The following is a 27,995-nucleotide window of genomic DNA, read 5'->3' on the forward strand; positions in this document are numbered from 1 at the left end:
CTGGCCCTGGACAGTTGTTCTTTGCCTACATGCTCCTCCTGTTCCTCTGCCTCTAGTTTCTTCCCATTTCTGTGCTCTCCCGTGGCGTCTCCCTGTGCTTCTCTCTGCCTCAGTTACCCACGGGGCTTTGTCTGTTCCCTCCCTCCCTCCCGTGGCTGCTGGTTCCTTAGCCTCTCTGGTTAGGCTGCACTAGGGTTCCTCATCCCGCACACTTGGGGGTCAGATTTTTTGGTACATTTGCATGGTGGAAGAAGGCAGAACAAGGGGCAGATTTGAGCAGGGTGGTGTACTCTGGTTTATAAAGTGATAGGGTATAGGGGTCACAGGAAAACCCTGCAGTGGGGTACACTCTCTCACCAAGGGACCACTGCCTAGCAATGGTAACACACAGACATGCCAGTCCTGGTTGGGAGGGAATCTTGGTAGTAGGGTGAATCAGGTCTTGACGTCCTGGTTCAAGGAATGAAAGTTATAGCCCTAAGAAAGAGCTAGGGCTAGGGCTTCTTTTTTTTTTTTTTCTTTTGGTGTGTGTAGAGAGGAAAAGGAGGGAGAGATTGGCTCTCTGTGTGGCCCTGGCTGTCCTGGAACGCACTCTGTAGACCAGACTGGCTTCCACCTCAGAGATCAGACTGCTTCTGCCTCTGCTGAGATTAAAGGCACAAGCCACAACGCCTGGCCAAGGCCAGGACTTTTAGGTCTGAGGGAAAAGGCTTGTGGCCTGAACTGTTGGGAGAGGGAGGAGAGTGAAGACCAGAACTCCTGGTGTGAGAGGCTCATATCCTACCCAGTTAGGGAGCAAGGTTGGAGTCCCAATTTTCTAGTTTGAGAGAGGGCTGGGGCCAGGCCCCCTGTATCTGAGGGTCTGGATCCTGTCTGAGGGAGGAGGCTGGGATCAGGACCCCTGGTCTGAAGGAGGGGACTATTTCACTGGCACCTGTCCCACAAACTCATATTCAGTGTCTTCAACCACAGAAACTTACTGCTTCACAGTTTTGGAGGCTAGAGGACCAAGACCACCGACATGAGTATCTGGGAAAGTCTTCCGTGGTGTTGCCAGCCTGCCTCAGGTAACCGTTGGCACTCCTTGTTTGTGCGTTACCCTGCTCTCGGCACCCGTCTCCACAGCACCCTGTGGCCCTGGCTAAACACCCACGTTGGGGGGGACTTGTTGTATGTGTATGGTGTGCTGGTGGGCACTGGGGGAGGCTCGGTCTGTCTCTGAGGACACCCCCCCATTCTTGGCCTGAAGGGTAGTTTAAAGCGTTCTGCTATCGGACTTGAGTATTCCATAGACACTGCCGCTTCGTTTGGCCATTTCCTTCAGGTCCTCAGTCAGGCACTGCCAATCATCCCAGCCCTGGGCCCGTCACAGTGGCTCCTCCATACTCAGTCCGGCTCCCATTCACTGGGTCACCGAGGCCTACAGACGTCTCCACTCTTGCTTGCGTTCAGATCATCCTGACCACTTCTGTTAAGCACACTGTACTCCCGCCTCATCTCTTAGCCACAGCTGCACAACCTGCTCTTGCCTCTACCTTACACCTGCTCATGTCGGCACCACTTGCCAGGCAGTGATCCTATGGCAAGCAGAGCCCTCCTGCCAGTGTTTTCCTAAGCGCCCATGTCCTTGTCACCCTCAATTTGTGAGAGCACACCATCCAGCTCAAAAGCACCGCCTTCCCCACCAATCCAAACCCCTCCTGTCTGTGCCAAGCAAATCTGGTCCTAAGATGGGAGGGACAGGGGACCTAAGTTAAGAGACAAACAGTGCCTCTCTGCTGCCCAGTCACCATTCCCACGTGGTGGGTATTAGGTTCAACCCACAGGTCAAAGGGTGGCTAAGAACCTCTGAAATGTGGCGCACACCTTTAATCCCAGCACTCAGGAGGTAGAGGCAGGTGGATCTCTGTGAGTTTGAGATCAGCCTGGTCTACAGGAGCTAATTCCAGGACAGCCTCCAAAGCCACAGAGAAACCCTGTCTCGAAAACAACAATGACTCATTGCCCAGTGCTTTTCTGACCTTTTGGGTGTTGCTGGAAATTCCGCTTTATTTGGGAACCTCCATCTCACACCAGCTCCCAGGGAGGAAGTGAGTAGTTCGTGCCTCCTTCCCAACTTGAAGGTGAACTCCAGAAAAACACAAGACTGCCTTTGTCTAGTGACACAGTCTGAGTCACAGAGTCCACTAGACTTGAATGCTCCTACATTACCTACATCAGTGCTGTTGGCACAGACACAACAGGTGTAGCTGAGGGAAGGCAAGACAGAAACCCCCAACAGGAATCTGTAGATCCAATACACACCCTCTGGAATCTCAATTCCCAGAAGGTCACAGGGTAGCATCCTTCCTTCCCAGTCAGGCCTGCATGCTAAAGCATGCTGGGAAGCGGTAATTCTGCTAGAAATACCACTCCAGGGCCAGTGAGGTAGCTGGCAGTCTATAATGCCAGTACTAGGAGAAGGCTGGATTCAGTGTAAGGTCACCGGGCCAGGAAAACAAAAACAACAAGCTTCTTGGCCCCAAAGGTATGCAGCAGGCACTACTTTGTTCTCTGGGGTCAGTTGGGGACTTAGCATTGCCACCTTCAGTAAGATTCTCTCCCATGAGTCAGGACACAGATGCCCAGGCCTTTCGCAAAAATCACCTCTGGAGGCTGATTCAGGGGTTGGGAGAAGCCACTGCCACCTCCGGGGCTATCCCACGCACCTCACTGCCAGTTCCTAGTGCCTAACACAGGGTCTTCTCTGGACTTCGTCCCCGTTGTTCTAGCCCTGGTCTCCCCTGCCAAGTCCCCCAATGACCAGAGGCCCCACAAAAACAGCCCATCTTGAGGGTGTGCTGTACTGCAATACATCCACAGGGTTTGAGTGACTTATCTGGGAAGCCCCTGCCTTCCACCTAGGGTCCTGGCTTATGTCAAGAGGATGGGTTCTCAGCTCTCCCAACCCCAAAAAATGAGGGCATCTGCAGGCGCAAAGGGTTAAATAATTAATAAGATTACCAACATGTTAATTACAAATAAGGAGACAGGAGCTAGAGGTGATTTTCCAAATGGGGAACCAACCAGGATCCACAGCCCCAGGGCCCAGGGGTCCTGCCACCCAGGCGGGGCAGCTCCAAAATAAATAATGGAGTTGGGGTCAGGGGTCAGGGTTGTTCCTGCTTCTTCTTCACAGAAATCCGCTTCTTTCTTGCTGCCAGCATCTCGTAGAAGGGGTCCACACTTACAGCAGCCCTGCAAAAAGGGGTGTGATTAGGACCAAGGGTGCAGGCCAGCCTCCCGCTGGCCCACGCTAGCCCGGGCTTACTGGATGGACTTGATCCACTCATCTTTCTCCTCCTGTGTGGGCGCTGAGATCCGGTACACCATGTGGTTCCCCTCCACTACCCGACCGTCTGCCTCCGTTTTGCAGGCTTTGATGAGCTGCCCCTTATTGTTGGGGATGTAAAGCTCAAAGCAGTTCTAGGACACAGAGTGGACAGGTAAGAGCAGCCGTGGGCCAGGACGGGGAGGTGCAGGCTTAAGGGCGCCTCCTGAACCTTACCGGCTTCCGAGGGTCATCCACCTCCCGGATGCTCAGGTTCTCCAGGGGGATGATCCCTCGGGGCTCCTTGTCCTAGGCAGCGAAGTCAAAGTTCAGGTTCCACGGGCGCCCTGACCCTCCCTGCCCGGAATCTTAGCCCATGTCTGCAAGCTCCACCCTCACCGTAGTGTACTCAAAGTAGTAGAGGCAGTTGTCTGTAAGGATGAACCAGCGCCGCTTCCAAGTCTTCACCCGGCCCCCTGCAAGGGAAGGGGTGGGAGGGGCCGGGCTCAGCGGGGAACCGCTGGGGGGGAGCAGAGTGGGGAAAGGTAGGGCTCTTAGGTCTAGGACAGAGGCAGTGAGGGAAAAGACAGGCAGGCAAGGACAGGCTGCTGGGGCCCCAGGAGTGGCACCCCTGCTTGGGCTGCAGGTTCTGGCTCTTCTATTGGCACAAGCCCAAGCCCCTCCCCCTGGGCCAGGCCAGGGCAGCCCCTCCCTATCTGATGGGGGTGGGCAAGGACACCAGGTACCTACCTCCTGGGGCAGACAGCGAGAAAGCAGGCAGGACCAGGTGTGGAAGGGAAGGCGGAGGGATGGGGTGCCCCCAAGAATCGCAGCGACAGAAATAGAGGGTCAGGGAAGGGATGCACAGGGGCCAGAGCCACAGCAAGAGAACAGGCAGAGGGGAGGGGGAGAGAGGAAGAAAACCAGTTACATCCACATGGGGAGGAGCCAAGGCCTCCCCCTGCCCACAAGTTCCTGACCTCCAGGCTTCAACCTTTCCCATAGGTGCTCAGCCTAGCCAGAATGTCCCCTGAAAACACATGTTCCCTGACGCTCTACCACAACCAAAGAGGTGGGGGTGGGTGGTCTTAGCTGTGTGATCTTAGGAAATCCCCGGCACTCTCTATTCCAGCCTGGAGACACACACACATCGTGTCTGCAACAAGAAGGCCTACTGTGGCCTGTGAATGAGCAGTACCATGCTCCCAGCGCCTGGATGGTCAGGGTTAACCCATGACACTCCTGCCCTTGTGTCTCAGTGGCAGGCACATCTGAACCTCGTTTTCTTAGCTCAGAGCCCCATCTTGGGGGAAGCTGCCTTCTTGCTCTTCTCTCTAAAGCCCAGGGAGACCACTGTGGTGCTGGGGAGCCTGATCTTCTGTGATTCTACTAACCTCCCTGCAGCTACAAAGGGGCCAGGGTCAGGGTGTCACCAGGTCAGGGCCTTGTACAGCCCGCTACAGGGCAGTACCGCGAGTGAAGATGAAACCATCAAGCACAGTTCAGTGCAGGCCCTCAGGCCTGGAGGGCTACTGAAGCCACTGCTTACAGAGCCCAAGGGAATCCAGGCCCGATTCTAATCTGGGTCCTCACTGCCTCTGAGCAGTGACTCTGCAGCCTTTACACATCAACAGCCCAACCCCAAGAGACACCCAGCCGTACTGTAGGTCATCTGGGGAGCTGTAATGGCCACTAATGGCTGGCCTAGACCCAGATCCTGCCTGCTTGAGCCTAGGGTCCTCAGGGTTCACACAGTGCCGCTGAGTGCTGACAACAATTCTCCTGGTCACAACAGCCACCTCTTGGGCCTTGGATGATTGAGCCTTTGGTTAATCCATGGTGCTACATTACACATTTCAACAAGAACAGCCTGCAGCCTCCCTTCCCACCTGGGAACTCAAGAGCCATCCACATGACTATTCCTACTGCTGATCTGTTCTCTCCTCAGCCATGCTTCAAACCTGCAGTTATCCCTGTCTATGCTGGCTCTCCTTGGGCTCACTGACGTTCACCTGGCTGCTGAACATCTGACCTTGTCCTCTGCCTGAGGATTTTACTGAGGGAGCTAACAGCCTGGTGCATCCAGCCATGACACAGAAGGCTCAGGCATGAGTAGTCGGGGGCCAGGAGCACTTAATAAAGGCCCAGCAAATAAAGTCTACTCTTGTTTTCAGCCCTATAACTTGAATTCTCAGAGGTGCAAAATCTGAGGGTTTGCAGTCCTGACCCAGGCCATTAGTGTTCCCTGCAGGGTTCCCAGCAGACTCAAGAAGGGACGTACCCAGCTTTAGGAGCCAGCCTTCACGGTCTGGGTTGAAGAAGGTGTGGGTGAGATCATTCCCATCATCCTCAGGGATCTTGAAGGGCTCATTCCGGATGCTGTCGTAGAGGTTCTGAGGGGCAAAAACAGGTTAGGAACTCCAAGCCCCTGAAACTTCTCAAGGGACAGGGAAATCATCAATGTGTCATTCATAGGAGAAAGAGGTCAAACTGGGAGGAAGGGGAAACAGAAAAGAGTAGAGATGAGAAGAGTGAAGAAAAAAACATGAAGGGATAATGGTGGGAAACCCTGTTATGTTCTCAGAGATGATGGGAGAGAGCAAGACCCAGCGGAGCCTGAGAGGAGACACGTGTGAGGGCCATGGCCACACCACAGTGAGCAGCCAGAGCATCCAGGGACTGCAGACCCTGGAGCACAAAGGGTGGGGAGGCTGGGAACAGCACTGACCCTGAGCAGATCCTCAGGCAGGTCTCCGCCTTCATTGATGCCCCGGTTCATGGCCACAAAGCGCTCCAGCCCTGGCTTGTCCCTGACATTGGGATTGTGAAGGCTGGTGTTCAGCATGATCACGGCAAAGGATAACACATAGCAGGTGTCTGCACCAGATAAAATAAGGTAGCTGGAGATGACCCAGGACCTTCCCGAACTCTGTCCCGTAGCCTCAAAGTCTGGGAACCCAGATCCCAGCCTCTTCCCTCAAACCCAGTCAGATTCCAGCACTTCTCAGACTATAGTATAGGTTCAGGCCTTGTCCCTGGTCCTACCTGTAGACTGGAAGACACCAGGGTTACACAGGCAGTATCGCTGGGCAAAGGCCTCCATCATCCGGTCAATTTTCTGAGCCTCTCCAGGGAGGCGAAAGCTCCATAGGAACTGCCTGGTTAGGGGAGGGATGGGGCAGGCTCAGGTTTCAGGGTTGGAAAACATTCTACTTTCTTAGTCTGTCAGAACCGGACAAATCATTATCCAATCGGATAAATCACACACCATTGCCCAGTGTGGTGACACACACCTTTAATCCCAGCACCCAATAGGGAGAGGTAGGTGGATCTTTGTGAGCTCAGGGCCAGCCTGGTCTACAGAGTTCCAGGCTAATCAGGGCTATACAGTGAAATGCTGTCTCAACCCCAACCGCTCCGCAAACAGTCAGAATCCAAATCTCTTGCCCCAGCCGCTGTTTCAGTAGGCATGTAATTTGATCTGACCAGTAGGTTCTAGCCATGGATTCTGGTGGCTCTGCAGTGGAAAAGTTTTTTTTCTACCCCGAGTTGGCTAAACTCAGGTGCTTTGGCAGTCATGTAGGAAGATTCACTGAACACACCAAAACAAAGCCTGAAGGAGACCCCCCAGCTTGTTTACTGGAGTCAGTCACTCCCTGACTGCTGCTCCTTTCTGTTGGAACGGCCTGTCCCTCACCACTGACAAAGTCCCAGCAGGACTTTCTGTTGGAACGGCATGCCCCTCACCACTGACAAAGTCCGGGCAGGTACATTTCTGCCCCATTCTCACCGCAGGGCCTGCACCAGATTGAGGTCGGTGAACTCATGCAAATCCACAAAAGCATGGAGCACAGATAGGTTTAGCTCTTCCCTGGAGGGAGGGAGGGAGGGAGAGAGAGTCCTATCAGGAGGAGTGACAGGAATTGTAGCAGTATCATCTCATTTACTATGCCATCCTCCCGCAGATGAACCTGCTCTTGTAGCTTGTCACATCTTTGAGTACACAGACCACCCGATGTCATCTTGCAACTGCTCTCACGCTCCCCAGATGCCTTTATCTCAGAACTGACCTTTGTCTAAGAATTCACAGGCAGTTCCCAACTGCTAAGCCGCACTCACGTCTACAGGTCTCCAAACACTTGCAGCTCTGACCCATGATAAAGACTCCCAGACAACACTTTCCAGATGCTAACTTGTATATGCGTGGCTAAGCCAATGACACTCAGACTTCAACAGTGCCCTTTCTAACCGGATGAATACAGGTCCCCCAGAGCCAGTCAGTCCACTGTATCATGACCCAGGTGGAGGCCACAACCCTGCTCTACCCATGAGCTCCTACGGAAGCTGGGAGCACTACTGCACAGGCCGGGCGGCTCACCTTTCCCCGAGGTAATCCCCAATGGCTGTCTTGTTCAGCCCCTCACCCTTGTACAGGAAGCGGGCAATCTCCTCAGGTGTGTTCTGAAGAAGTTCATGTTCCACCAAGAATTGGATCCCCTGGACGGAGAATGTCAGATTTACGCCAAGGCAAAGACTGCGGCTGCTCCCCATGAACCTCAATATCTAAGCCTCTCCACCCTAAGAGAGCACGGCCAGCTTCAAGCTCGGCTTCTCACAGCTCCCTGTGTATCATCCTAGCCTAATCCCCTCAGCCTCTGCCTAACTGATTCCAGCATGCACAACTGGACCCGGCGAGGAACAGGTCTGAAGACTAACGGGATACACTATACACTGCAGTAGAAAATGAAGCAGACAGCTGTCCATCAGCTGTAAGCATGGCACCCTTCCTTACTGCCATTCTCACCTCCAACTGGGCACCTGCACCTAGGGGGATCCCTTAGAGTAAGGCAGGGTCTTACAATTCCCAGCATTGCCCAGCACAGGGCTGGGCTCCCAGAGGCCTCAGTCCATGGACATTCGTGGAACAGATGGGCAGGGATCAGGAGTCTTGCCTAGAGGAAACCTATTATCTTAACACTTCTAGAACCTAGGATATCAAAACCATGCCTGAATCTCTGCTCGGCTAACCCACCTTCTTGGGGTCCATGTTGAACTTCTTCCTGCCCATTGCCATCTTCCGGTTCCGCTGCAAGGTCTTACTGCAGAGGCAGGACGGACAGCAGTCAAGGGTCAATACTTGAGCATACAAGGCCCTGGCTAAGCCGAGTCCTGTGAGCTCACCAGGCCTCACCTGCCCTCGTTGGCCTCCAGACCCTCCACCTCGCTCATGGCTTCGCTGAGCTCCTCTCGCAGGCGCTGGATCTCCACCAGCAGCTCCTGCTTGCGACGTCGGATGTTCTCTAGCTCCATGCGCTCCTCCGGAGTCAAGTCTGGGGGCTCTAGAAGTCAGGGTCAGGAAATGAGTTCTGGGGGCCAGGGTTAAGGCTCGGAGCCTGGATTCCTATCCAGGAGAGTAATAGCTACTAGAGCGCTTAGGGAAGAGGGAGTAAGACCCTGAACCCTCTGTCTGGGGCAGAAGGGCCTGGGAATCTCATCTCTTAATAGGTCTGGGGATGAACTTCTGGGCCCATTACTTGGAAGGATGGAGCCCTGGCTCCATCATGAAGGCGGGGACCTAAATCCTGGGTGTATTACTTGGAAAGGAACCAGGCCCTGGGCTCCTGGACCCATCACCACAGTTAGGAACTCTTGGGATGGAATTCTGGATGCTTTACTTGGATGCCCTGGTTCCTTGGTTCCATCACAGTAGAATGGGAGGCTTGGATATTGAAAACATTACTTGGAAGGACACAGTGCTTTGGGCTCATGGCTCAACCATCACAGGGGCCTTGGGGCCCTGGGATCCTGGACCTTGGGTGCATTTCTTGGAAAAACACCAATACTTTGGTTCCTGGGCCCACCACGGTGGGGACCCTGGCATGGACCTTGGGTACATTTCTTGTAAGGGGGCCGGGTCCCTAGCTCCATAATTGAGGGAGAGTTGGGATCCTGAATCCTGGGTGCCTTTCTTGGAAAGGAACCGAGGTTCCGGCTCGTGGCCCCGTTGCCTGAATCTTGGGTACTCAGTGAAGACAAGCTAAGACATCAAGATCGTGGGTCAGGGTCGGCAGGGGAGGTCACAGAACCAAGGTTCGCGGCCGGGAAGGCAGGCCGCGGCTCGCGCGGGTGTACGCCCCGCCCCGCTCCCGCCGCCCCGCCCCGCCCGCCGCCGCCGGAAGAGGGCTCGGCCCAAACAATGGCCCGGGACCCCCGGCTCTCGGCCGCGCCGGAAGCCCGTTCCGCGCGCGGAAAAGCGCCTCGCTACCACCGCTCGGCTGTCCTTGCTGGGCTTGGGAGCCACTCCGCCCTCCCGCCTCGCCCGGCCTACCGTAGACACCGTCCTCCATGGCGGCTAGGAAAGCCCGCGGGGAGTCCGGGGCGGTTCCGCCGGCTGGGCCTGCCTCCGCGTCGGCCCGCGGGCTCGAGTGAGCCCGCTCAAACGCCCCAGGAGCCACCGCCGCCTCCTCAGCGCCCGTCCTCAGCGCCGAAAAGACTCTCCCTTCACGGCCCAACCGCCCGGCCGGTGGGGCCCGCCCCTCGCTTTGACACCACCCAATCCGCTGCGGGTCTCCCAGACTGCTCCGCCCCCAGCGCCACAGGATCATTTCCAGGACCAATAGACACACAAGGAGCGGTTGCAGGCACGTCAGCTGGCGATGGACTGCTAGAGTGACCAATCGAAGTGCGCCCGGGGGCTTGGTCCCGCCCCCGAAACAAAGGAAAATCCTTGGCAGCTTTATCCTCCAATAAGGAAACCCAAAAGGGAGTGAGCAGGAGATGGGGATTCGTGGAGCCGGAAGGATTGCGCCTGCGCACCAGCCAGACTAGGGCGGCCTACCCTTTTTCAGAAATTCGTTGTTAGGGGGTGGTATTTGATTAGTCTTGTTGTCAAGGGCGGGGTCTCAACCTTGAGTTGTTTCTGGAACCACACCTCCAGGCCCTCCACGCTAGCTTTTGACCGCGGCGGTTGCCAAGCAACTGGGAGCCACACAGCCCTGTCTTTTGCCTCCTTTCTCAGGGTGCTTCTGTCTTCAGGCGGTTTGCTATCTCTGAACTCCTTCCGTAGCACCTCATGTGACTTCCTCCACACCTCACTCTCCTCAGCATCAAAGGAGGGTAAATTAAGGCATTATCCCTTCCAAACCTATTGGGTACCATGAACACACGGGCCTCCCGGTCTTCCAGACTCTTCCTCTCTCCTAAACTCTCCCTCTCGGCTTCCTCCTCCTGAAATCCCGCCCTCCCCAGACATTTGCCCAAGACAGCCCTCTTCCCTCAGAGCCGTCTCCTACGTCGCCTCTCTTGGCAGCTCCCCGGGCCTCTGTGCTCAGGGTCCCCTTCTACCCAGCCTTTTCAGTCCTCACACGCCTGCCCTTCTTAATCTCCTCCCTGCTCTCAGGATCCGTCTTGCTTTGCAGGGAAAGCAGTGAGGGTCCTGTCTGTGACGGGGACTCTGGCATACTTGTAAATCACAGGCCCACGAAGGGGCTGATGTGACTTCCAAGTCTTGTCCTCATTTGTGTCCCCGGGCTGCACAGGTGGGGAGGGATTCGGGGCCAGGACTTGGTTAAGCCTTTGGATTAGTCACAGAGCCTCCTCATCCCCTCTCTGACCTTTACGAGTGATTCTGACCCGTGCCCTCCCCTGTGGAGACCTGGCTGCTCAATCCTACCCCACCCTCTACACCCCAACAGAACCACTTGCCCTGCCCCTTCACCCCAGCTGAGCAGTCTTCTCCACTGTGGTCTCCAGCACCCTGGTCCCGCCCTGCCCTAGACCGGCGGGTGGGAGAGCTGCCGGCTAATTAATCCTGTCCGGTTATTACCTGGGGATTCTGAAGGATAAAGCAGGACGAGAGCCAGAGAGGGCATGGGTGGGTGGATTCAGCACTCAGGCAAGCCGGTGCCAATGCTGTCTCTAGGCTGGGAACACGGGAGAGGACACTTCCTCCTCCTGGCAGCTCCCCTCATGCTGGCCACCAGCCTGCTCGGCACTTAGGTGACTGTTCTATGGCTGAAGACCAGCGTTCCAGAAGCACAGGCTGCAGCTCCTGAGCCTCCGTTACAATGACGGGGCTCCCCTGAGAATTCCACTTTTCTCACGGGGAACATAACCCCGGAGCTAACAGCTGCCCCTTCCAGCCCCAGCCCCTGACCTGGAACAGGGAGGTGGTGACACTGACCCCTGGTGATGAACCATGCCTCCTCTTGCTGGTCCCATAATCTACATACGACATGGAACCAGCCATCAAGTCAGCGTCCCCCCACAACTGCCCCTGGAAGGCTGTGTGCTTCAGTGTGAGAGTGGGCACAGGAAACATTGGGACCTGCACTGTATCCTAGCCCCCATCAGGTGGAGGCCATCCTGCTTGGGAGGACCTTGGAGAACTTCATGCTCCAGTGGCCGTTGTTCCAGAACTGCAGCAACACAAGGAGAGGGTTGCCTACAGCCCTGAATTACGTGGAGCTGCTGGGATGTAAAGTAAGGCTTCCAAGATCTCTGAAAGGGGCTTCAGTTGGCTTGACTCTGTTCACATCTTACTACAGGGACCAACAGAAAAGATAGAGATCTGTATTTATATCATATATAGTACACATATGTATAATATCCTTGAGAAACAGACACACATCACTAGGTGTAGTATTCCAGAGTATTTTAGGCTCATCAGCCTCGGTCTCTCCCTTCCCTTGCCCCTAGTTAGCCCTGTGACCCTCTAGGCTGAGGCTTGCAAGCTCCGCCCAGAAGAGTGCCTCCTAGAACTACCAGGCTGTCCACCTGAAGGTGACAGGGACATCTAGGCTTTGGGAAAGGACAGCCCTGGGCCCCTGGCGCTTTGATTCCTTTTGGCATTACAGAACCTCAGGAAGTCACCCAAGGTCACGGAGGTCCTGGACGCTGCTGGGCAGAGTGGAGCCAGCCAAGCACAGACATCGAGACTGCTACCCAGACTCTGACCCAACCTTGAACCATGATGAATCCTGATTCCTTTGCATGTTCTAAGAATGGCACTTCAAACAGAAACAAAATTTACCCTGTGGATCATGGGCAAGCTAGACTCTCCCCCTCAGCTGGACCCTAACCAGCCAGTACTCCAGAGTTCTCCAGCGTCAGGAACCTCATCTTAGTCCTTCCAAACTTACACCTACCAATGTCCTCAGTATTCTAGAGATAGCTTTGTAGTTTCTGGAGCAGTTCCACTCTCTAGCCAGCCTGTTCTAGAATCCCCAGTGTCAACCTGGACTCAGAGAATCTCAACTCCTGGAGTTTCTCAACTCAGGGTCTTTTCTTCACACACAGTCCAGTCACCGTTCTGTCTTCTGTCAATCATGATGATCCCGAATCCTTGGCATACTCTCTTCCCCCTGAGGGCAGCAATCCTCATCACTTGAGTCTTAGTTTCTTCGCTTGTGTAAATTGACACTTTCCACCCAGCAGCTGTGTCTCTAATGAGAATCCCGCCTCCATGCCTCGCCTCTTGCACAGTCCAGAGATCTGGATCCCTCAGTTCTGGTAAGACTCAGGACTCCAGCTCATGGGGGCGCCTTGAGAGTCAGAATGCAGCAGAGAAATGAAGGTCTGGCATTGTCTGTGGCAGACAACCTCATGGTTAACGGCTGTCCCAGCAGGCCACTGGTCTTTAGAAACCCTGCTCTGCTCCCAACAGAGGCTGGGAGCTCTCCACCCCTGTCACCTTTGGGAAGGGGAGTCAGATGGGGAAGTGGACCTCAGCTGTGTCATGGAGGCAGGGTCAGAGCCAGGGTTGGCGTAAGAGCTCGGGGGCTGGCAGCCCTATCTGGGGTCTCTGATGAAGTCCCCTCCTTAGCGTCCTCATCCTCCTCCTCTTCCCGGCAGCAGCTCAGAGCAAGTTCATTCTCATAACAAAACGCAGCGAGGGAGCCAGGAAAGCTTGACTTAGGGCTGTGGGAAGCCTGCTCGGCCCGCTCGTCCAGCTCCTTGGCACTGCAGACTGGTGTCCCTGGGACCTCGTATGTTCGATGGAAGTGGCGATAATCAACCTCATACTGAGAGCCTCGCTGGAAGAGGACCGGCTCGAAGCGGTGGCCCCAGAGCAGCTCACCCGGGAGGTAAGATGAGCGGCACTGGGTAGTCATGGCTGTGGCCTCAACCATACCCTCCAGAATAACCACCAGCTCAAAGTCAGCCCGGGCCAGCTCCGCCCGCCCCAGCTCATACAGCGGACTGGCGGAGTCGATCTCGTGCACGATGGTAATGGGGGACACGAGGAAGATGCGATCAGTGCCTCCGTCAAAGCCAACGTCCACATCCTGGTGGTCCAGCGGGATGTACTCACCCTCTGGGGTCACGCGGGGCTGCGCAGAAGCGAGAGGACAGAGCCAGAGAGTGAGCAAATACTGCAGGAGGAGGGATAAAGACCCAGAGAAAGAACAGAGCAGCAAGGGAGGTCCCAGAGAAAGAACAGAGCAGCAAGGGAGGTCCCAGAGAAAGAACAGAGCAGCAAGGGAGGTCCCAGAGAAAGAACAGAGCAGCAAGGGAGGTCCCAGAGAAAGAACAGAGCAGCAAGGGAGGTCCCAAAGAACAGAGCAGCAAGGTGAGGTCCCAAAGAACAGAGCAGCAAGGGAGGTCCCAGAGAAAGAACAGAGCAGCAAGGGAGGTCCCAGAGAAAGAACAGAGCAGCAAGGTGAGGTCCCAGAGAAAGGGACCAGACACCCCGGGGTGGCCAGAGACTCAGGAGCAAGGGGAAGACAGTGAGATAGAGACCTGGGGAGGAGAGGGATAGAGACTTGGAGATACAGGGGCCCAGAGAGAGGGACATGGGACATAGATCTGGCTCCAACAGGAACTATACTATGCCACGTCTGTTTGAGGCAGCAATGCCTCTCTACCCCCCTGAGTATGGGTTTGAGCCCATTGAGATGTGTGTGTTATCCTAGATCCTGGGAGTTTTGTCTCCTACTTACTGTTCTATGACTGTCTTCCAGGCTGTGTCACTACCTCACAGACCTCTGGAAGAAGTGTCCCTTGGGTCATCTTGGTGTTTCAAAGGGCTAGGAGGAGCTCAAGTATTATGGAGATTTGTTCTCTGTGACCCAGAGGCTTCTGGGAGCTGCACTTCCCACAATCACTTACCCCTCTTCTGGCCTCAAGTGCTGTCTCCACTTTGCCAATGCTAACTGCAGCTCAACAGTTTGTTTGGAACCCAGATGCTTGAGCAATGCAGCCCCCAAGTCCAGGAGTACCAAGGCTCCTGTAGCAGGGCCCGGAGGAGGCTGCTACCCCAGTGGCTGGTGAGAATGGCTTCCGTGGCCTGTTTTCCAGCCGTGGTGCTGTACTCTGCTTTCCTTTCTCCTGGTAACCGCAGGCAGCGGCAAGGCCTCAGAGTGCCCCACACCCACTAAACTCCTCTCAGGCTGCTGCATAGGGACCTCCCTGCTTTCCAGCTGCGGGGAGCTACCAGAAGGAGCGATTGGGAGCAGGTGTGGTTGCCCTCTGTCTAGAGCACTCAGGAAACTCCTGTCAGGCAGCCTCCAGGCCAAGAAGCTCTCAGGTGTTCTACGCCCTCAAGCCCGGGTTTCCCGGAACTTGCCTCCTGGTCTACCTCTCCTGCAGGCCAACAGTTCTGCTCTTCAAGGTGCTGAAGAAGATACACCTCGCTTCTTCCCACATCCTGCAACGGGCCCTCCCTTAAACACAAGCACCCGCACCCCACATCTGCGGTAGCTGAGCCTGCCTCCCCAGCCCCCAGCAGCCCCCTCACCTGCAGCAGCTGGGCCCGCACGTGAGCCTCCACCAGGTGGCTACGGCGCAGGTTGCCCACCCGCCACATGAGGCAGAGCCGGCGGTCTCGCAGAGCCACCACTGCGTTTTCGCTGAAGACCAGTGTCTCGTTGCGTTTCTTGGGCTTGGCCATCTTGGCCATGACTGCACCCACGACGAAGGCGTCGAGCACACAGCCTGCGATGCACTGCAGCACCACGGCGGCCACAGCAGCCGGACACTCCTCAGTGACGCTCCGCACACCGTAGCCTATGGACGTCTGTGTCTCCAGCGCGAAGAGGAAGGCAGCCAAGAAGCTGGCCACCTGCGAGAAGCAGGGTGCCGGTGGCGGCGGGGCGGCCAGGTCGCCGTGCAGTGAGGCGATGAGCCAGAAGGTCAGGCCGAAGAGGAGCCAGGAGGCGAGGAAGGAACAGGAGAAGAGCAGGCACATCCAGCGCCAGCGCACGTCCACACACGTGGTGAACAGGTCACTCAGGTAGCGCGCGCCCTGGCCGCCCAGATTCACGAAGCGCACGTTGCAGTGCCCATCTTTTTTGACGAAGCGCCCGCGGCGCCGGCTCCCAGCCACAGGCCCGGGCGCCCACCCATTGCGGCACAGCCCGGCCCCCGCCTCCTCCTCATCGCCAGCTCGGCTGTCTCCTGACTCCAGCGCGCCGCTCAGGCGGCGCAGGGCCCTGGCCAGGCCCATTGAGCGGGGAGACCCCCCTCTACTTGGCCTAGCGGGGGGCGGGCGCCCCAAACCTGTAGGAACAAAACATGGGCCAGAGCGTCAGGGGTATCAGGAACCAGGGTCCACCGGCCATGACACATAAGGACGAGCTATATGAAACTTGTGTATAGCTGCAACTGACGTGTAATGCTGTTATGAAAAACGCCAACTTGGTGGCTTAGACTGCTGTGAGTACTGTATATGAACTTAGCACATTTGTGGTTTTGTTTTTGAGATGGTCCTGGTGTGGAACACACGGGGACTCCTGAACACTAGGCAATGCTCTGCTATTGAGCCATGCATATCCCTAGCCCCTTACTGGTAGAGAGTAGTCAAGTGCTCTACCACTAAGCCATGCCCCTAGCACCAAGAAGTTTTGAGATAAACCATATCATTTTACAGATATAACCTGCTTAAGACCACAACTACTCAAGCTTTGAATACTAATACTTTAGCACCTGAGTCCTTGTTGGTGCTTACCAATACTAAGCCTCAGGAGAAAAAAAAGCCCCAGAAGTGACATTGTGTGGTGTACATACGGCAATTCTGTCACTCGAGGCTGATGGAGAAGCATGGAGGATTTGAGGCCAGCATGAGCTCTGGAAGGCCCTGACTCAGATAGGTAACAGGATTCTACCTGGCAGAAAAAAAGAAACTAGGGACAAATGTCAACCAATATGAACCGTGCCTTTATTGAGGCTATCTTCTTATGAGCTCAAGATCCTTACAACTAGGCAATAGTGGCATACACCTTTAATCCCAGCATCCTGGAGGCAGGTGAATCTCTGTGAGTTCAAGGCCAGCCTGGTCTACAGAGGGAGTCCAGAACAGGTAGGGTTGTTAACACTGAGAAACCCTATCTTGGAAAAACCAACTGCTCCTGCCAAAAATAGAGAGATCTTTGCACCTCAGTCCCTGGAGTAGGTGGGAACACAGGCCATGTCAGGCATGGATGTTCCTCAAAAACATTTTAAGTGGGAGCATCCAACTCCAGTTATTACTCGGTTTCCTGTATTTCCGTCATCTGTACCCAATGAACTCAGCCAAATCAGACTGAAAGTAGTGTTCTTTACAGTGTACATGCAACCCTTTTACACTTCAGTATTCCCTGAACACTGGGAGGACAAAGCATCGCAGTGTTCTGTGTTAGAATCTGGAGGTTTTTTTTTTTTTTTGAGACAGGGTTTCTCTGTGTAGCTTTGTAGACCAGGCTGGCCTGGAACTCAGAGATCCACCTGCACTGCCTCCCGAATGCTGGGATTAAAGCTGTGCACCACCAACATCCAGCCTAGAATCTGGAGATGTTTATTTTTGAGACAAAGTTTTCACATAGCCCAGACTGACCAAGAACTAGTCCTCCTGCCTCCACCCTGAGTGCAAGGATCACAGGCCTCAACCACTCCACAGCTATGGAGATGACTCTAAGCATGCAGGACAGTATATGGGAGTTACCTCCATCTGAGAAAAGGAGTAGGTTGGGAAAGGATGTAGGGTTTCCTTCTGGAGTTATAAACAATGTTCTAGTACTATCGGAGTGACAGCTGCTTAACTGTGAATCCACTAAAAATCACTGGACATCCGGATGAGGTTGATGCGTTTCGTGCCTCAGGCTCTCCTTTAACAAAACATCATATACTGATGGGTGAATTATTTTCAAATGAAGCTACTAATAAGTAGGTTCAGCCCTGACCGTCTGATCCGAAGCCACTGCTACCGGGCCTCAGTCATCTCGGTAAGGAAGTGCCTTCTGGTCATAAAGACCCAAGGTCTGCTGGCCATCATAGAGGAAGGTGGATCTCTGTGAGTTCCAGGCCAGCCTACAAAGCAAGACCTTGTCAAGAAAACAACAAAACAAAAACTCCAGATCTGGTCTAGACTGTAACCTAGGATTCCTTTCCTAGAGCTCTGATTTGCTCATTTGAGGGGTGGAGATCAATATCCCTAGCCTGAAAGGGAAGGTGTCTGGAGTTCCCGGGCAGCTCTAAGCTGATGGACACTCATCAGTTCTGACAGTGGGTGTTTCATGGACCTGCCCGAGCCTCAGCTCATAGTGGAGGACAGGTCTGGGCCTCCAACCTTACCTCCAGCTACTACAGAGCTGATGTGGCCCAAGTGTTACTGTTCAGTCTGTGGCTTTGCACACTCTGCAAGCACACTAGACTCGACTCTATGGAACCTTGTTGGCTTCGGTGGATGGACCTCAGTGTTCCAAGTGAGAAGGCTGTGAAGTTAGGCACCTATGTTCCAAGAGTGCCACGCACTTACTTTCTTGGTCTCCCTGGCCCACCTGACAGGCACAAACCTGAGGCTCAGGGCTAAGTAGACCAGGCTGGACTGAGTTAGCATAGCAGCCCCAAATGGCAACGGTCATTCTTGAGAGAGGAAGTAGGCCAGTCTCCCAGGAGCAGGCTTACAGTTGGAATGTAGAAAGCAATGGATGTCATGAGCTGCCTGTGGCAGGGTTCCTACTTTGCAGTAGTTTCTAAGAGCTAACCAGGGAGAAGAAGGTGAAATCAGTCAACCTCAAGTCCCTTAGCTGGGGAGGGAGCTGGCAAGCTCAGACACCCTGAGGCCTTAGGTGCTGGGCCCCAGTGATGACCACAGCTGCTTGGGTGCTGGCAGTAGGACAGGCCAATATGGAGGACCTGCAGCTGCCCATGGTACCTACCACCTTCCAGGGTTTATCTCTGATTGTTCAGGGTGCCAGGGGCCACGGGTTTCATCCCATCTCAACCTGGGGCTCCTGTGCTAGGATGGGAAGCTGGTTTGGGTCCCAAACGTCTGACCCCAACTCTGCCATTGCTCTGCTCGGAAATAGACTTGTGCGGGACTACTACCTTGAGAGAACCCTCTGCACCCCACACAGTGCAGCGCTGGGCCGCTCCCACAAAAGACGGGGAAGGATACTGACCCATACCCCGCCCCCGCCTTCCATCTGACCCACAAGAGCAGCTTAATGTTTCCATATAAAGGAGCGACAGGGCTTAAGGTACTTCAACTTCACGTCAAAGTCACTATATAATCTGAAGCCAACCCCCCCTCCCATTCACACAAGGTGGCACCCCTACCCCTGCCAAGTAATGAGGACAGAGGGTGGTGAGGGAGCCCCAAAGGAGGCCACTGACCAAGCAGAGACAGGAACTCCTGTCCTTTTCTGGTCTCCAAGGCAGTCAGACAACTCAGCCATACTGGGGTCACTGGGCCCAAAGAAGATGCAAAGTCATAGTGGCATGAACAGTGGAAGAGACCCAGAAAGAGTGACAGGAGACAGACTTAGAGAAACAGACATAGAGAAAGGGACAGAGACACAGAGAAACAGAAGGTCACAGTAGTGTGAGTTGGGGGACAGAGATGGGAAGGGGGCGGGGGCAGAGGCAGACTCAGAAAAACAACACGGAGAGGGATAGAGACCCAGAGAAAGAAAGAGGAGGACACAGTGGCTTGAGCTGGGGAGACAGACATGCACAGGGGGTGGGGGCAGAGCCCGACTCAGAGAAGAGACCTAGAGACAGAGACAGACAGACAGAGAGAGAAAAGACCAACCCAGAAAGACATAGAGGGAGGGACACAGACCCAGAGAGGGAAACAGATCAGTGGTGTGAGTTGCAGGGACAGACGGACACACACACACACCACACACGAGAGAGAGAGAGAGAGAGAGAGAGAGAGAGAGAGAGAGAGAGAGAGAGAGAGAGAGAGAGAGAGAGAGAGAGAGAGGAGAGAGGAGAGAGGAGAGAGGAGAGAGGAGAGAGGAGAGAGAGAGAGACAGACAGACAGACAGACTGACTTTGGCAGGGGGAAGGAGGAACAGGTAGACAGGACCAAGAGAGGTCAGTAGGCAAAGAGGCTGAGTAAGAATTAGAAGAGAATGAAGTTCATGGCTCACGAAATGGAGACAGACAGGAAGAGTGAGGGGCGGCCTCTTAAAGGGAGAATGGGGTAGTAAGAAAACTCACTGTCAGCATCAACCAGAACTGGAAGCCAAGAACCGGAGGTGCTAGAGGGGGGTGACTACTGGCTGGAACATCAGGGAAGGTGTGGGGCAGAGGGAGAATGAGGTGGGTTGGCTCATGTCTGCACTTACCTGGGGGGGCCGCCCACCCCCATGCCCTGCACTGGGGGTTCCTCTGCCCAGGCTGGAGAGGGGCCTCTGTGGGTGCTAATGTGTTCAGGTCTGTCCTCGGCCCCGGGGCCTGAGCCGGGCCACTCAACCCCTGAGCTACAGCGGATCAGGGCCTCAAGGGGGGGGATAAGGGTGGAGCCGGCTCAGCACTGCAGAGGGGGAGCCCGGGAGGCTGGCCAGGCAGGGCACTGGGCTGCGGCCAGGCAGACTGGAGAGGACAGTGCAGACAATGGGTGGGAGGCTGGGAGGGACACTGGGATCAGGAATACGGAAAACAGTCATAGGAAGGGCACCGGCAGCTTAGTGGACACAGAAGGGAACACTGAGATGATAATAAAGGGGAGGAAAACGTGGGTTCCCATTCCTAGGATGATGCCTTAATAAACTTGGTGGTCCAGAGAGACACTCATTTACTGACTCAGAGTCAGCTCCAAATGGAGTAAGATTTAGAAAAGGCTGAGCCAGACAGAAGGGAAGAGTCCACCCTCACAGGGTGAGGTGACAGAGTCCCACGCAGGGGATAGCTCCCTTCCAAATTCCTCCCTACTTCCTTTAGCTGTGTCACAGGAAAGCTCAAAGGACTGGCATCTCACGTGTCTGGGGCCCAGATCCTTCTCCAGTACAATAGTGGTCAGCACAGTGAGGGGATCCCACACAGTTCCCAACTTGGATCCCAGTGGGACATAGCTGGCCAGAAAGCAGAGAGAACTAAGTTCTACTGGAGCATCCCAGACCCAGACTTGCCCAGCATGGCAAAACCCTTAAAATTCTTGGAGTCCATCAACACCACAACTGGGTCCTGGGTCAAGAGGTCTAAGGGTCACGCAGGAGTCAACACGGACAGAAATCTCATGCTGAGGTAACTAGACAGGCAATCGTCTTTGGTGTAAGATGTGTGAGCCACACGGGTAAATCCACACTCAGATCCCAGGTCTGCAGAATCTGCTACTTCTGTTCCACACGGGCCAGCTGAACAAGTCTTTCTTTCTGGGGTGCAGTCTACAGACTTAATGATCCCCACCGAGTTAACAGATCCAGTTCCCACGGAGAGCCACGGCCGGAGGCCAAGTGCTGGCCCCTTAGACGCTGATGGTGCGGAAGACGGTGAAGCCTGACAGGGCGGTGCTGACCAGAAGCCCGGGGCACTGCGGATGCCAGTGCAGCTCCTTCAGGTCAGTCTCACCCTGGTGCACGAACAGCAGCTGCTGGGGGAGTGCTGCCAGCCCGGGGTCTGCTTCTGCTTCCTCCGCCTCTGGGTCCCGTTCTACTGCCAGGTCCCACTGTGTGATCTGGTTGTCAGCGCCAGAGGCTGCAAACACCCCACTGTCCTGAGGGTGCCATTCGACGGAGGTCACGGGGGCCATGTGCTGCTTGAAGGTGGCCACAGGAGAGCCAGACTAGGAGAGAGTGGGGCAGTCAGGCTTCAGTATGAGTACTTGGTACTCAGCCAGAGTCCAACCGGAGCCCTTCCCTTACACCCATACGAAGCCAGAGCCCAGGAACAAACTCAGGGAAAGGACAACAGGTAAGGTGACAGAATGGTCCATGGGCTGCTGGGAGCTGTGCTTTCACCTGCAAATAAGCCTCCTAACAAGGTGATGGCAGCTTCCCCGCATGTTCCCATCATGCCTCAGAGTCCCTTTCCTATACAAGAGCAGAGGGGTCCTTCCAGCACGTGCTCGGCTGTTCTTTAAGGCTGAGGCCTTAACAGAACAGAAACAGCTCTGATGCTTAAGGCCCCCAATACTACAGCCCTTGTGTCAGAAGAACTGGTGCTAGGGACAGGAGTCCCTGGGACCGTTCGGCATGGAGGGCTGTACCGCCCTCTGGAAGCTTCCCCAGGGATGACTCTACAGAACTGATTAAGCTGGGCAAAGAGGCTGACGGCATGATGACGCAGGGAAGGAAGGCACGGAGCCAGGAGAGGTCCTGGTTTCCTCTGGAGACTGGGAGTGCCGCTTCTGCCTGCCTAGAACACTGTTCAGCTCTATGGGCAACTCTTAGCTTAGCTGTGATGTCACCTCTGCTCCTATTTTATGCCTGTTTCCTTTCCTGAAAGAAATGAATGGGGCTCAAATTCCCAGTTGGTGCCGTATGGTCCACTAAAACAGACTACAATTCCCAGCAGCCCAACACCATGGGCTTTGTAGTCAGCTGTACCTCTGCAACACTTGCAAATTAGAGCTACAGTCTCTGTACTCCCAGCTGGTATGGGGAAAAACACTGGGCACCTGCCTCCTACAGAGACAGACAGTGAGAGAGCAGGCTGGACCAAAAACACTGGGCACCTGCCTCCTACAGAGACAGTGAGAGAGCAGGCTGGACCAAAAACACTGGGCACCTGCCTCCTACAGAGACAGTGAGAGAGCAGGCTGGACCAAAAACACTGGGCACCTGCCTCCTACAGAGACAGTGAGAGAGCACGCTGGACCAAGTGTGAAAGGAGACGGATGGATGGGGCCCAAGAGTCACTAATAGAAATGGGGGAGCTGGGGAGCATGTGCAGGGTCGGATGAGTGATCCCTCTGCTCATACCCACACCCTGTTGTTCCTGCCTCCTCACCAGGATTTAATTCCCAGTAGCTTCCCCAGCCCTTAGGAGCCCAGCTGGGAGGGTACCTTGAACTGTCGTAGGTCCCAGACTTTGAGGGCTCCGTCATCCCCACCGCTGAGCAGGAAGGGTTCCCTGCGGCTCCAGCTGATGACGTTGACATCCCCATCATGGGCAGTGGCTGTGGTGAGCATGCAGGCCTTGCCCGGGGCTGCTCGGACGTCCCAGATGCGAATGGAGGTGTCAGCTGAGCAGGAGGCGAACACCTGGTGAGGTGAAGCAGGTCTGAGTGACAGATGTTCTCTAGCTCACCCAGACTGGCCACTGTCCGCCACTGCCCCCTTGTCTCACCAGGCCCCAACTGGGCCCCTCCTCTCCCAAGCCAAGGCTTCAGGTTCCTAGCCTGCCCCATCAGACCCCTTCCTCACCGTGTCCTCAGTTGGGGACCACTGCAGATCCTCCACAGAGCGCGTGTGGCCCACAAATGGCCTCTGGTCCACATGCCAGGAACCGCCGTCTGTGGGCGTCCAGAGGTGGATGTTCTTCTGACAGTCGCCAGTCACCAAGCGGCCTAGATAAGGGTTAGGAAGCCACGTCACCCACCTGGCCACCTTCCTGCTTCTCCAGGAGTCCTACTGCCCCCTCCCTGAACCATTAGAACCTTACCAGGCACTCGAGGGGACCAGTCAAGAGCAAAGCCTTCACCCATGTGTCCAGCAAAGGAGAAGATGGGCTTCACCCGCGACTGCTCATCTCGGAGGAAAATGGCCAGGGCCTGGGGGTCATCTACCACCTGTAGGAGCCGCCTCAGTGCAAACACCTCCACCTGGCCCTTCTCCGACCACACTCCAGCCACAGGCTCCTCCCCCAGCCAGGACACCTGCCAAAGGGGTACACAAAACAAAGAAGAGGCCTAAAGTTGGACATAGACCCCCCAGAACCATAAGCTCTGTGTGTCTACAGACAAACTGTAATTCCCAAACAGCTTTGTGAGAAGGAAACTGCTAGTGACCTGGTGCTGGCAGGAGAAGTTAGTAGGGAAGATGAAGCTCTAAGCTGCCCCGCCCCCAGCACCTGAAACACACTGTGTGCTCAAGGGTTCCGGGCCTGGGCCACACGACCTTTGACCTCTACACTCAGTCTGCCTATTACATAGGCAATGCACTGTCAACTCTGGCATTCTCCACTGTCAACTTGATATAAACTAGAGTAAGCTGTAATGCCTCAATTTTCTCAAAAATATGGGGTTGCAGGTAGTAGGGCATTTTTGTAAGTAGTGATTGATGTGGGAGGGCTCAACGGCCCAACCCATTATGGGTGATGCCATCCCTGGGCAACTGGGTTCTGTAAGAAAGCAGGCTGCCGCCGGGCGTTGGTAGCACATGCCTTTAATCTCAGCACTCGGGAGGCAGAGGCAGGCGGATCTCTGTGAGTTCGAGGCCAGCCTGGTCTACAAGAGCTAGTTCCAGGACAGCCTCCAAAAGCCTCGGAGAAACCCTGCCTCAAAAATCAAAAAAAAAAAAAAAAAAAGAAAGAAAGAAAGAAAGAAAGAGCAGGCTGCCCAGGTAGTGGTGGCACACACCCTTAATCCAAGTACTTGGGAGGCAGACACAGGCAGATCTCTGAGTACAAGGCCAACCTGTTCTACAGAGCAAGTTCCAGGACAGCCAGAACTATGCATAGAAACCCTGTGTCAACAAACAGCAACAACAATAACAACACAAAAGAAAGGAAGAAAGGAGACTGAGCAAATGATTAAGCAGCGCCCTTCCATGGCTTCTACATCAGCTCCTGCCCCAGGACCCTGCTGTTTGAATTCCTGTCCTGACTTCCTTCAGTAATGACAGCAATGCTGAAGTGTAAGTCAAATAAGCCCTTTCCTGTCCAACTTGTCTTGGTCCTGGTGTTTCCTCCTCACAGCAATATAAACTTAACTGAGACATTCACCTTAGGCCCAAAGGTTGACACCCATACTGAAGTGCCCTTCCCTTCTAATCTTCCTTCCTTCCTTCCTTCCTTTGGTTTTTCGAGCCAGGGTTTCTCTGTGGCTTTGGAGGCTGTCCTGGAACTCGCTCTGTAGACCAGGCTGGTCTTGAACTCACAGAGATCCGCTGCCTCTGCTTCTGCCTCCCATGTGCTGGGATTAAAGGCGTGCACCACCACCGCCCGGCATCTTCTAATCTTTCTAATCATCTGTATGGTGGTCACACATGCCTCTACCTAGGCCATCCTTCCCACGAGTTAGATGCACCTTACACAATCAGACATGTTTGGTCTCTCGGGCCATTTTCAGAGAAGCCAGAGGGACTCTCTTAAAACAAGTACCTGAGAGATCTTCCCTCTACTTTCCATCCTGCACTGGTTCTGAGTCCCCAAGGGAAAAGCCCAAGTCCTTACACCAGCCCGTAGGGTGTCCGCCCCACATCTGGTCACTGTCCTTGTTCTTCCTGCCCCACACACTGGTTTCTGCGGTTCTCTCAAAACTTCAGAACCTGCTGTGTGTGGGCCTGTATTCCAAGAGTACCCGCTTAACAGGCCCTCCTCAAACAGCACCACTTGCAAAAGCAACTCCGCCCTCACCCTGCTGACAGTCTGCCTCCCCACACGCAGCATCCTGGGATAAACCACATGTTTACAAGTCTCTCTCTTCACTGCCTCACTAGGATGCTGAGCTCACAGATTCAGAGCTTTCTGTCTACAGGCTAAATCGTCTGGGATTAGCACAGCACCTGAGGCATAGCAATAACAACGGCAATACACAGGCCCAGCTGTGGGTCAAGTTTTGGTTTAAGAGTACTTTGTGGAGCCAGGCGTTGGTGGCGCTCGCCTTTAATCCCAGCACTTGGGAGGCAGAGGCAGGCGGATCTCTGTGAGTTTGAGACCAGCCTGGTCTACAAGAGCTAGTTCCAGGACAGCCTCCAAAGCCACAGAGAAACCCTGTCTCGGAAAAAAAAAAAAAAAAAAGAAAAGAGTACTTTGTGCATCGTCCTTTTACTTACTCATCTGCCCGACCAGAAGAAGATGCTTTATTCACTGAACCCAGGGCCTCCCATGCTTGAGCTGAACACTCTACCACTGAGTTACCTTTGAATGCATTCTGTAGCTTAGGTCGGCTTTTGGTCCTTCTGCCTCAGCTCCTAAGCAATCGCTAAGTAAAAGCCTTACATTCCGCATTACAGCCTGGTGTGGCTTCAGCTCTCACACAGGTTATTTCCTTGACTGCCCCCCCTTGTCAGCCTCATAATTTTCAGCATTTCGCCAAAGAGGAAACCAAGGGATGACAACAACAAACAGAAGCCACTACAATCTAAAAGAACACCTAGTATATAGCAGCTACTATTCCTCCTAAGGTAAGGCAGAAAGAAAACACTACGTACCAAATAAACCTGTAAAAGCTCAGGGGGACTGGGTGTGGTGGTTCAGGCCTGTTATCTCAACCTTTAGAAGCCTAGGCAGGGAATCCACCCTGAATTTAGAGTCAGCCTGGGCTACATGGTGAGAATATGTCAGAAGAAGCCGGGCGTTGGTGGCGCACGCCTTTAATCCCAGCACTCGGGAGGCAGAGGCAGGCGGATCTCTGTGAGTTCGAGGCCAGCCTGGTCTACAAAGTGAGTTCCAGGACAGCCTCCAAAAAAAAAAAAAAAAAAAAAAAAAGAATATGTCAGGAGAACAAAAAAGAAAAAACTCAGGGGCAGGAAGAGGCACTGAGGGTCATTTGAATGTGGGGGAAGGGGATTGCTGCGTAGAAGGCCGCACAAGTCCCTGGAGAGGCACGTACCCGAACTCGGTTGATGCCACCATAGTGGGGAACCATGGCCAGGTCCAGCTGGGGTTTCCGCTCCTCTTCATCCTCTTCGTCTTCCTCCTCCTCCTCCTCATCGCTGCCGTCTGATGGTGGCGGCCTGGTCCCATGGAGATTGTGCATCCGAAGCATCATCAGTCTGGGGAAGCAAAGGACGAATTAGGAGCCGAGTGCCAGATGTTGGCTGGGGATCCAGACGTCTAGGTCTGGCAGAAGCAAAGAGCCCCAACTCTGGGGTCCTTGAGGGTGTCTTGAAAAAAAGTATTGACTCTCACCTATTGCTCTGGGCGCTCTCAGCCTGGGTTCCCGCACACAGGAAAAGAGTGAGAGGGAGTTCTGTCCGGTTGTCGCCCAGGTTATCTCGGACTATGTCAAAGCTGAGACAAGGGGCGCCTAGAGAGGGAGGTTAGCACAGTACAGTCGCAGAGTGGGAATGAGACACTGGGGACCCGTCCTCCATCTCCAACAACGGCCAGCAGTCCCCAAGACTCCAGACCCCGCATCCCTTCCCGGGACCCAAGAATCAGGGGCCTCAGCCTACCAGTTTGCGCACGATGGTACAGCACGTAGGCCTCCTCGTCCATTACCAGCTCCTCGCCTTCTCCCAGTGGCGGCCCCTTGCCGGGCAGGTAGACCTGGGATGGGCTTTCGGATCCTGGATCGCAGGATTCAGCCTCCATGGGTTCACATGTGCGCCTCCGGCCTTTGCGCGCCGCCATCTTCGAACCTTCTCACTCCGGACGCGAAGTAAGAGCGTCACTTCCGGGTTCCGCTTCCCACAGCCTGAGACCAGTCCCACTGCACTGTTACCTTAGAAACTAAGGGCCAGTAATAAGTAAGTGCTGAGCAGAGAGATGGTCGCCCCAGGTAACTGTGCTCTGACTCAGTGAGAAAAAAACAAATTAGCAGCAACCGTGTCTTCCGCGTGACCTTGGGGAGTTCTTCCACGCCGCAGTGGCAAGGCCTTCTGGGAGTTGTAGTTCCACAGGAGTCTTTGCCTTCCGAGCCTCGCTCCATCTTCCCCTTCCATTCCCGGGGCTGTCTTTCCACTTAGTTATTCATGTATGCAAACAAAGCACTTACTGGCAAAGAGACTGGGTTTCTGTTCCCCGAGGACCCATAAGGCCGGTATCTTCTCTTCTCCTTGTTATGATGGCTTTAATTTGTTTAAAAAAATGCTTTAGGCAGACTGGACATTATGTGTGAGTTAGTGGATTGAATCCGTCCTCTAGGGGCAGTCCGTTTCCCAACCAGGCGTTCCCCTGGCAGCTCTGGTCAGCAGGCACTTAATCAGAAAGTCTCCCTCGAGGCCCCTGTTGGAACTGTCAGTTCTCCTTATCCACCCATGTGCACCCGAGTTTTGGTTAATTGGAGTAATGAAATGTTGGAAATTGATTCTCACTGGGGAGATTAAGGGTATTCAAGACGTGGGTTGGCCGTTCTCTTCATTTACATAAGACAACCGATCAAATCATTCTTGCCAGTAGCCTTAGGAACAGGACACTAGACTTGACTTGATCCTTTTTTTTTTTTTTTTTTTTTTTTTTTTGAGACAGGGTTTCTCTGTATTGTTTTGGAGGCTGTCCTGGCACTCGCTCTGTAGAGCAGGCTGGTCTCGAACTCACAGAGATCCGCCTGCCTCTGCCTCCCGAGTGCTGGGATTAAAGGCGTGCGCCACCACCGCCTGGCTTGATCCTAATGATTACATCCCTCATCTTTGCCACTACTCTTGGGGTGTGTCTC

The 27,995-nt window shown here is 54.5% G+C and overlaps 2 protein-coding genes and 2 long non-coding RNA genes across 6 annotated transcripts; 2 read left to right on the forward strand and 2 right to left on the reverse strand.

The window, feature by feature from the left end:
• The first annotated feature begins 542 nt into the window (after positions 1-542).
• On the forward strand, positions 543-5,471 carry LOC121136187. Its single transcript, XR_005873308.1, has 2 exons — positions 543-1,067; positions 5,259-5,471. It is a non-coding gene; the product is annotated as an uncharacterized LOC121136187 (long non-coding RNA).
• Cyth2 (cytohesin 2) lies at positions 2,983-11,196 on the reverse strand. 2 transcript variants are annotated; one of them, XM_013124266.3, is made up of 12 exons: positions 11,136-11,196; positions 8,502-8,649; positions 8,343-8,409; positions 7,689-7,807; positions 7,101-7,181; positions 6,356-6,468; positions 6,039-6,187; positions 5,591-5,703; positions 3,710-3,788; positions 3,548-3,619; positions 3,311-3,465; positions 2,983-3,237 (listed from the first exon to the last, which is right to left on the reverse strand). In XM_013124266.3, exons 1-12 carry the CDS (start codon positions 11,179-11,181, stop codon positions 3,150-3,152), a joined length of 1,230 nt encoding a protein of 409 aa, XP_012979720.2. In that variant the 5' UTR covers positions 11,182-11,196; the 3' UTR covers positions 2,983-3,149. The 2 variants fall into 2 exon arrangements, with proteins under 2 accessions (XP_012979720.2, XP_005084749.1); XM_005084692.4 differs by lacking the exon at positions 11,136-11,196 and adding an exon at positions 9,639-9,798 and having other exon boundaries at positions 3,710-3,786; positions 5,592-5,703.
• Positions 9,967-15,976, forward strand: LOC121136186. 2 transcript variants are annotated; one of them, XR_005873307.1, is made up of 4 exons: positions 9,967-10,426; positions 11,653-11,791; positions 12,166-13,672; positions 14,272-15,976. It is a non-coding gene; the product is annotated as an uncharacterized LOC121136186 (long non-coding RNA). The 2 variants fall into 2 exon arrangements; XR_005873306.1 differs by having other exon boundaries at positions 12,166-13,395.
• A 4,316-nt stretch (positions 15,977-20,292) lies between these two features.
• Positions 20,293-27,165, reverse strand: Grwd1 (glutamate rich WD repeat containing 1). Its single transcript, XM_005084691.4, has 7 exons — positions 26,794-27,165; positions 26,528-26,645; positions 26,229-26,391; positions 23,117-23,330; positions 22,879-23,021; positions 22,519-22,716; positions 20,293-21,296 (listed from the first exon to the last, which is right to left on the reverse strand). Exons 1-7 carry the CDS (start codon positions 26,969-26,971, stop codon positions 20,979-20,981), a joined length of 1,332 nt encoding a protein of 443 aa, XP_005084748.1. The 5' UTR covers positions 26,972-27,165; the 3' UTR covers positions 20,293-20,978.
• Between the last annotated feature and the right edge of the window lie 830 nt (positions 27,166-27,995).

This window comes from Mesocricetus auratus, unplaced genomic scaffold, assembly GCF_017639785.1.
Source record: "Mesocricetus auratus isolate SY011 unplaced genomic scaffold, BCM_Maur_2.0 Super-Scaffold_100054, whole genome shotgun sequence".
Classification (NCBI taxonomy): Eukaryota; Metazoa; Chordata; class Mammalia; order Rodentia; family Cricetidae; genus Mesocricetus; species Mesocricetus auratus.

Excerpts from the sequence above, each read along its gene's own strand:
- Cyth2 (XM_013124266.3), bottom strand. The coding sequence starts at position 11,181 with ATGCCCTCTCTGGCTCTCGTCCTGCTTTATCCTTCAGAATCCCCAG. Across the intron at positions 7,808-8,342 it reads TCAACATGGACCCCAAGAAG|GGGATCCAATTCTTGGTGGA; the intron begins GTGGGTTAGCCG and ends TTCTCCGTCCAG. Across the intron at positions 6,469-7,100 it reads AATCTGGTGCAGGCCCTGCG|GCAGTTCCTATGGAGCTTTC; the intron begins GTGAGAATGGGG and ends TCCCCTAACCAG.
- Grwd1 (XM_005084691.4), bottom strand. The coding sequence starts at position 26,971 with ATGGCGGCGCGCAAAGGCCGGAGGCGCACATGTGAACCCATGGAGGCT. Across the intron at positions 26,392-26,527 it reads GAGAGCGCCCAGAGCAATAG|ACTGATGATGCTTCGGATGC; the intron begins GTGAGAGTCAAT and ends TTGCTTCCCCAG. Across the intron at positions 23,022-23,116 it reads CTGGTCCCCTCGAGTGCCTG|GCCGCTTGGTGACTGGCGAC; the intron begins GTAAGGTTCTAA and ends ACCCTTATCTAG.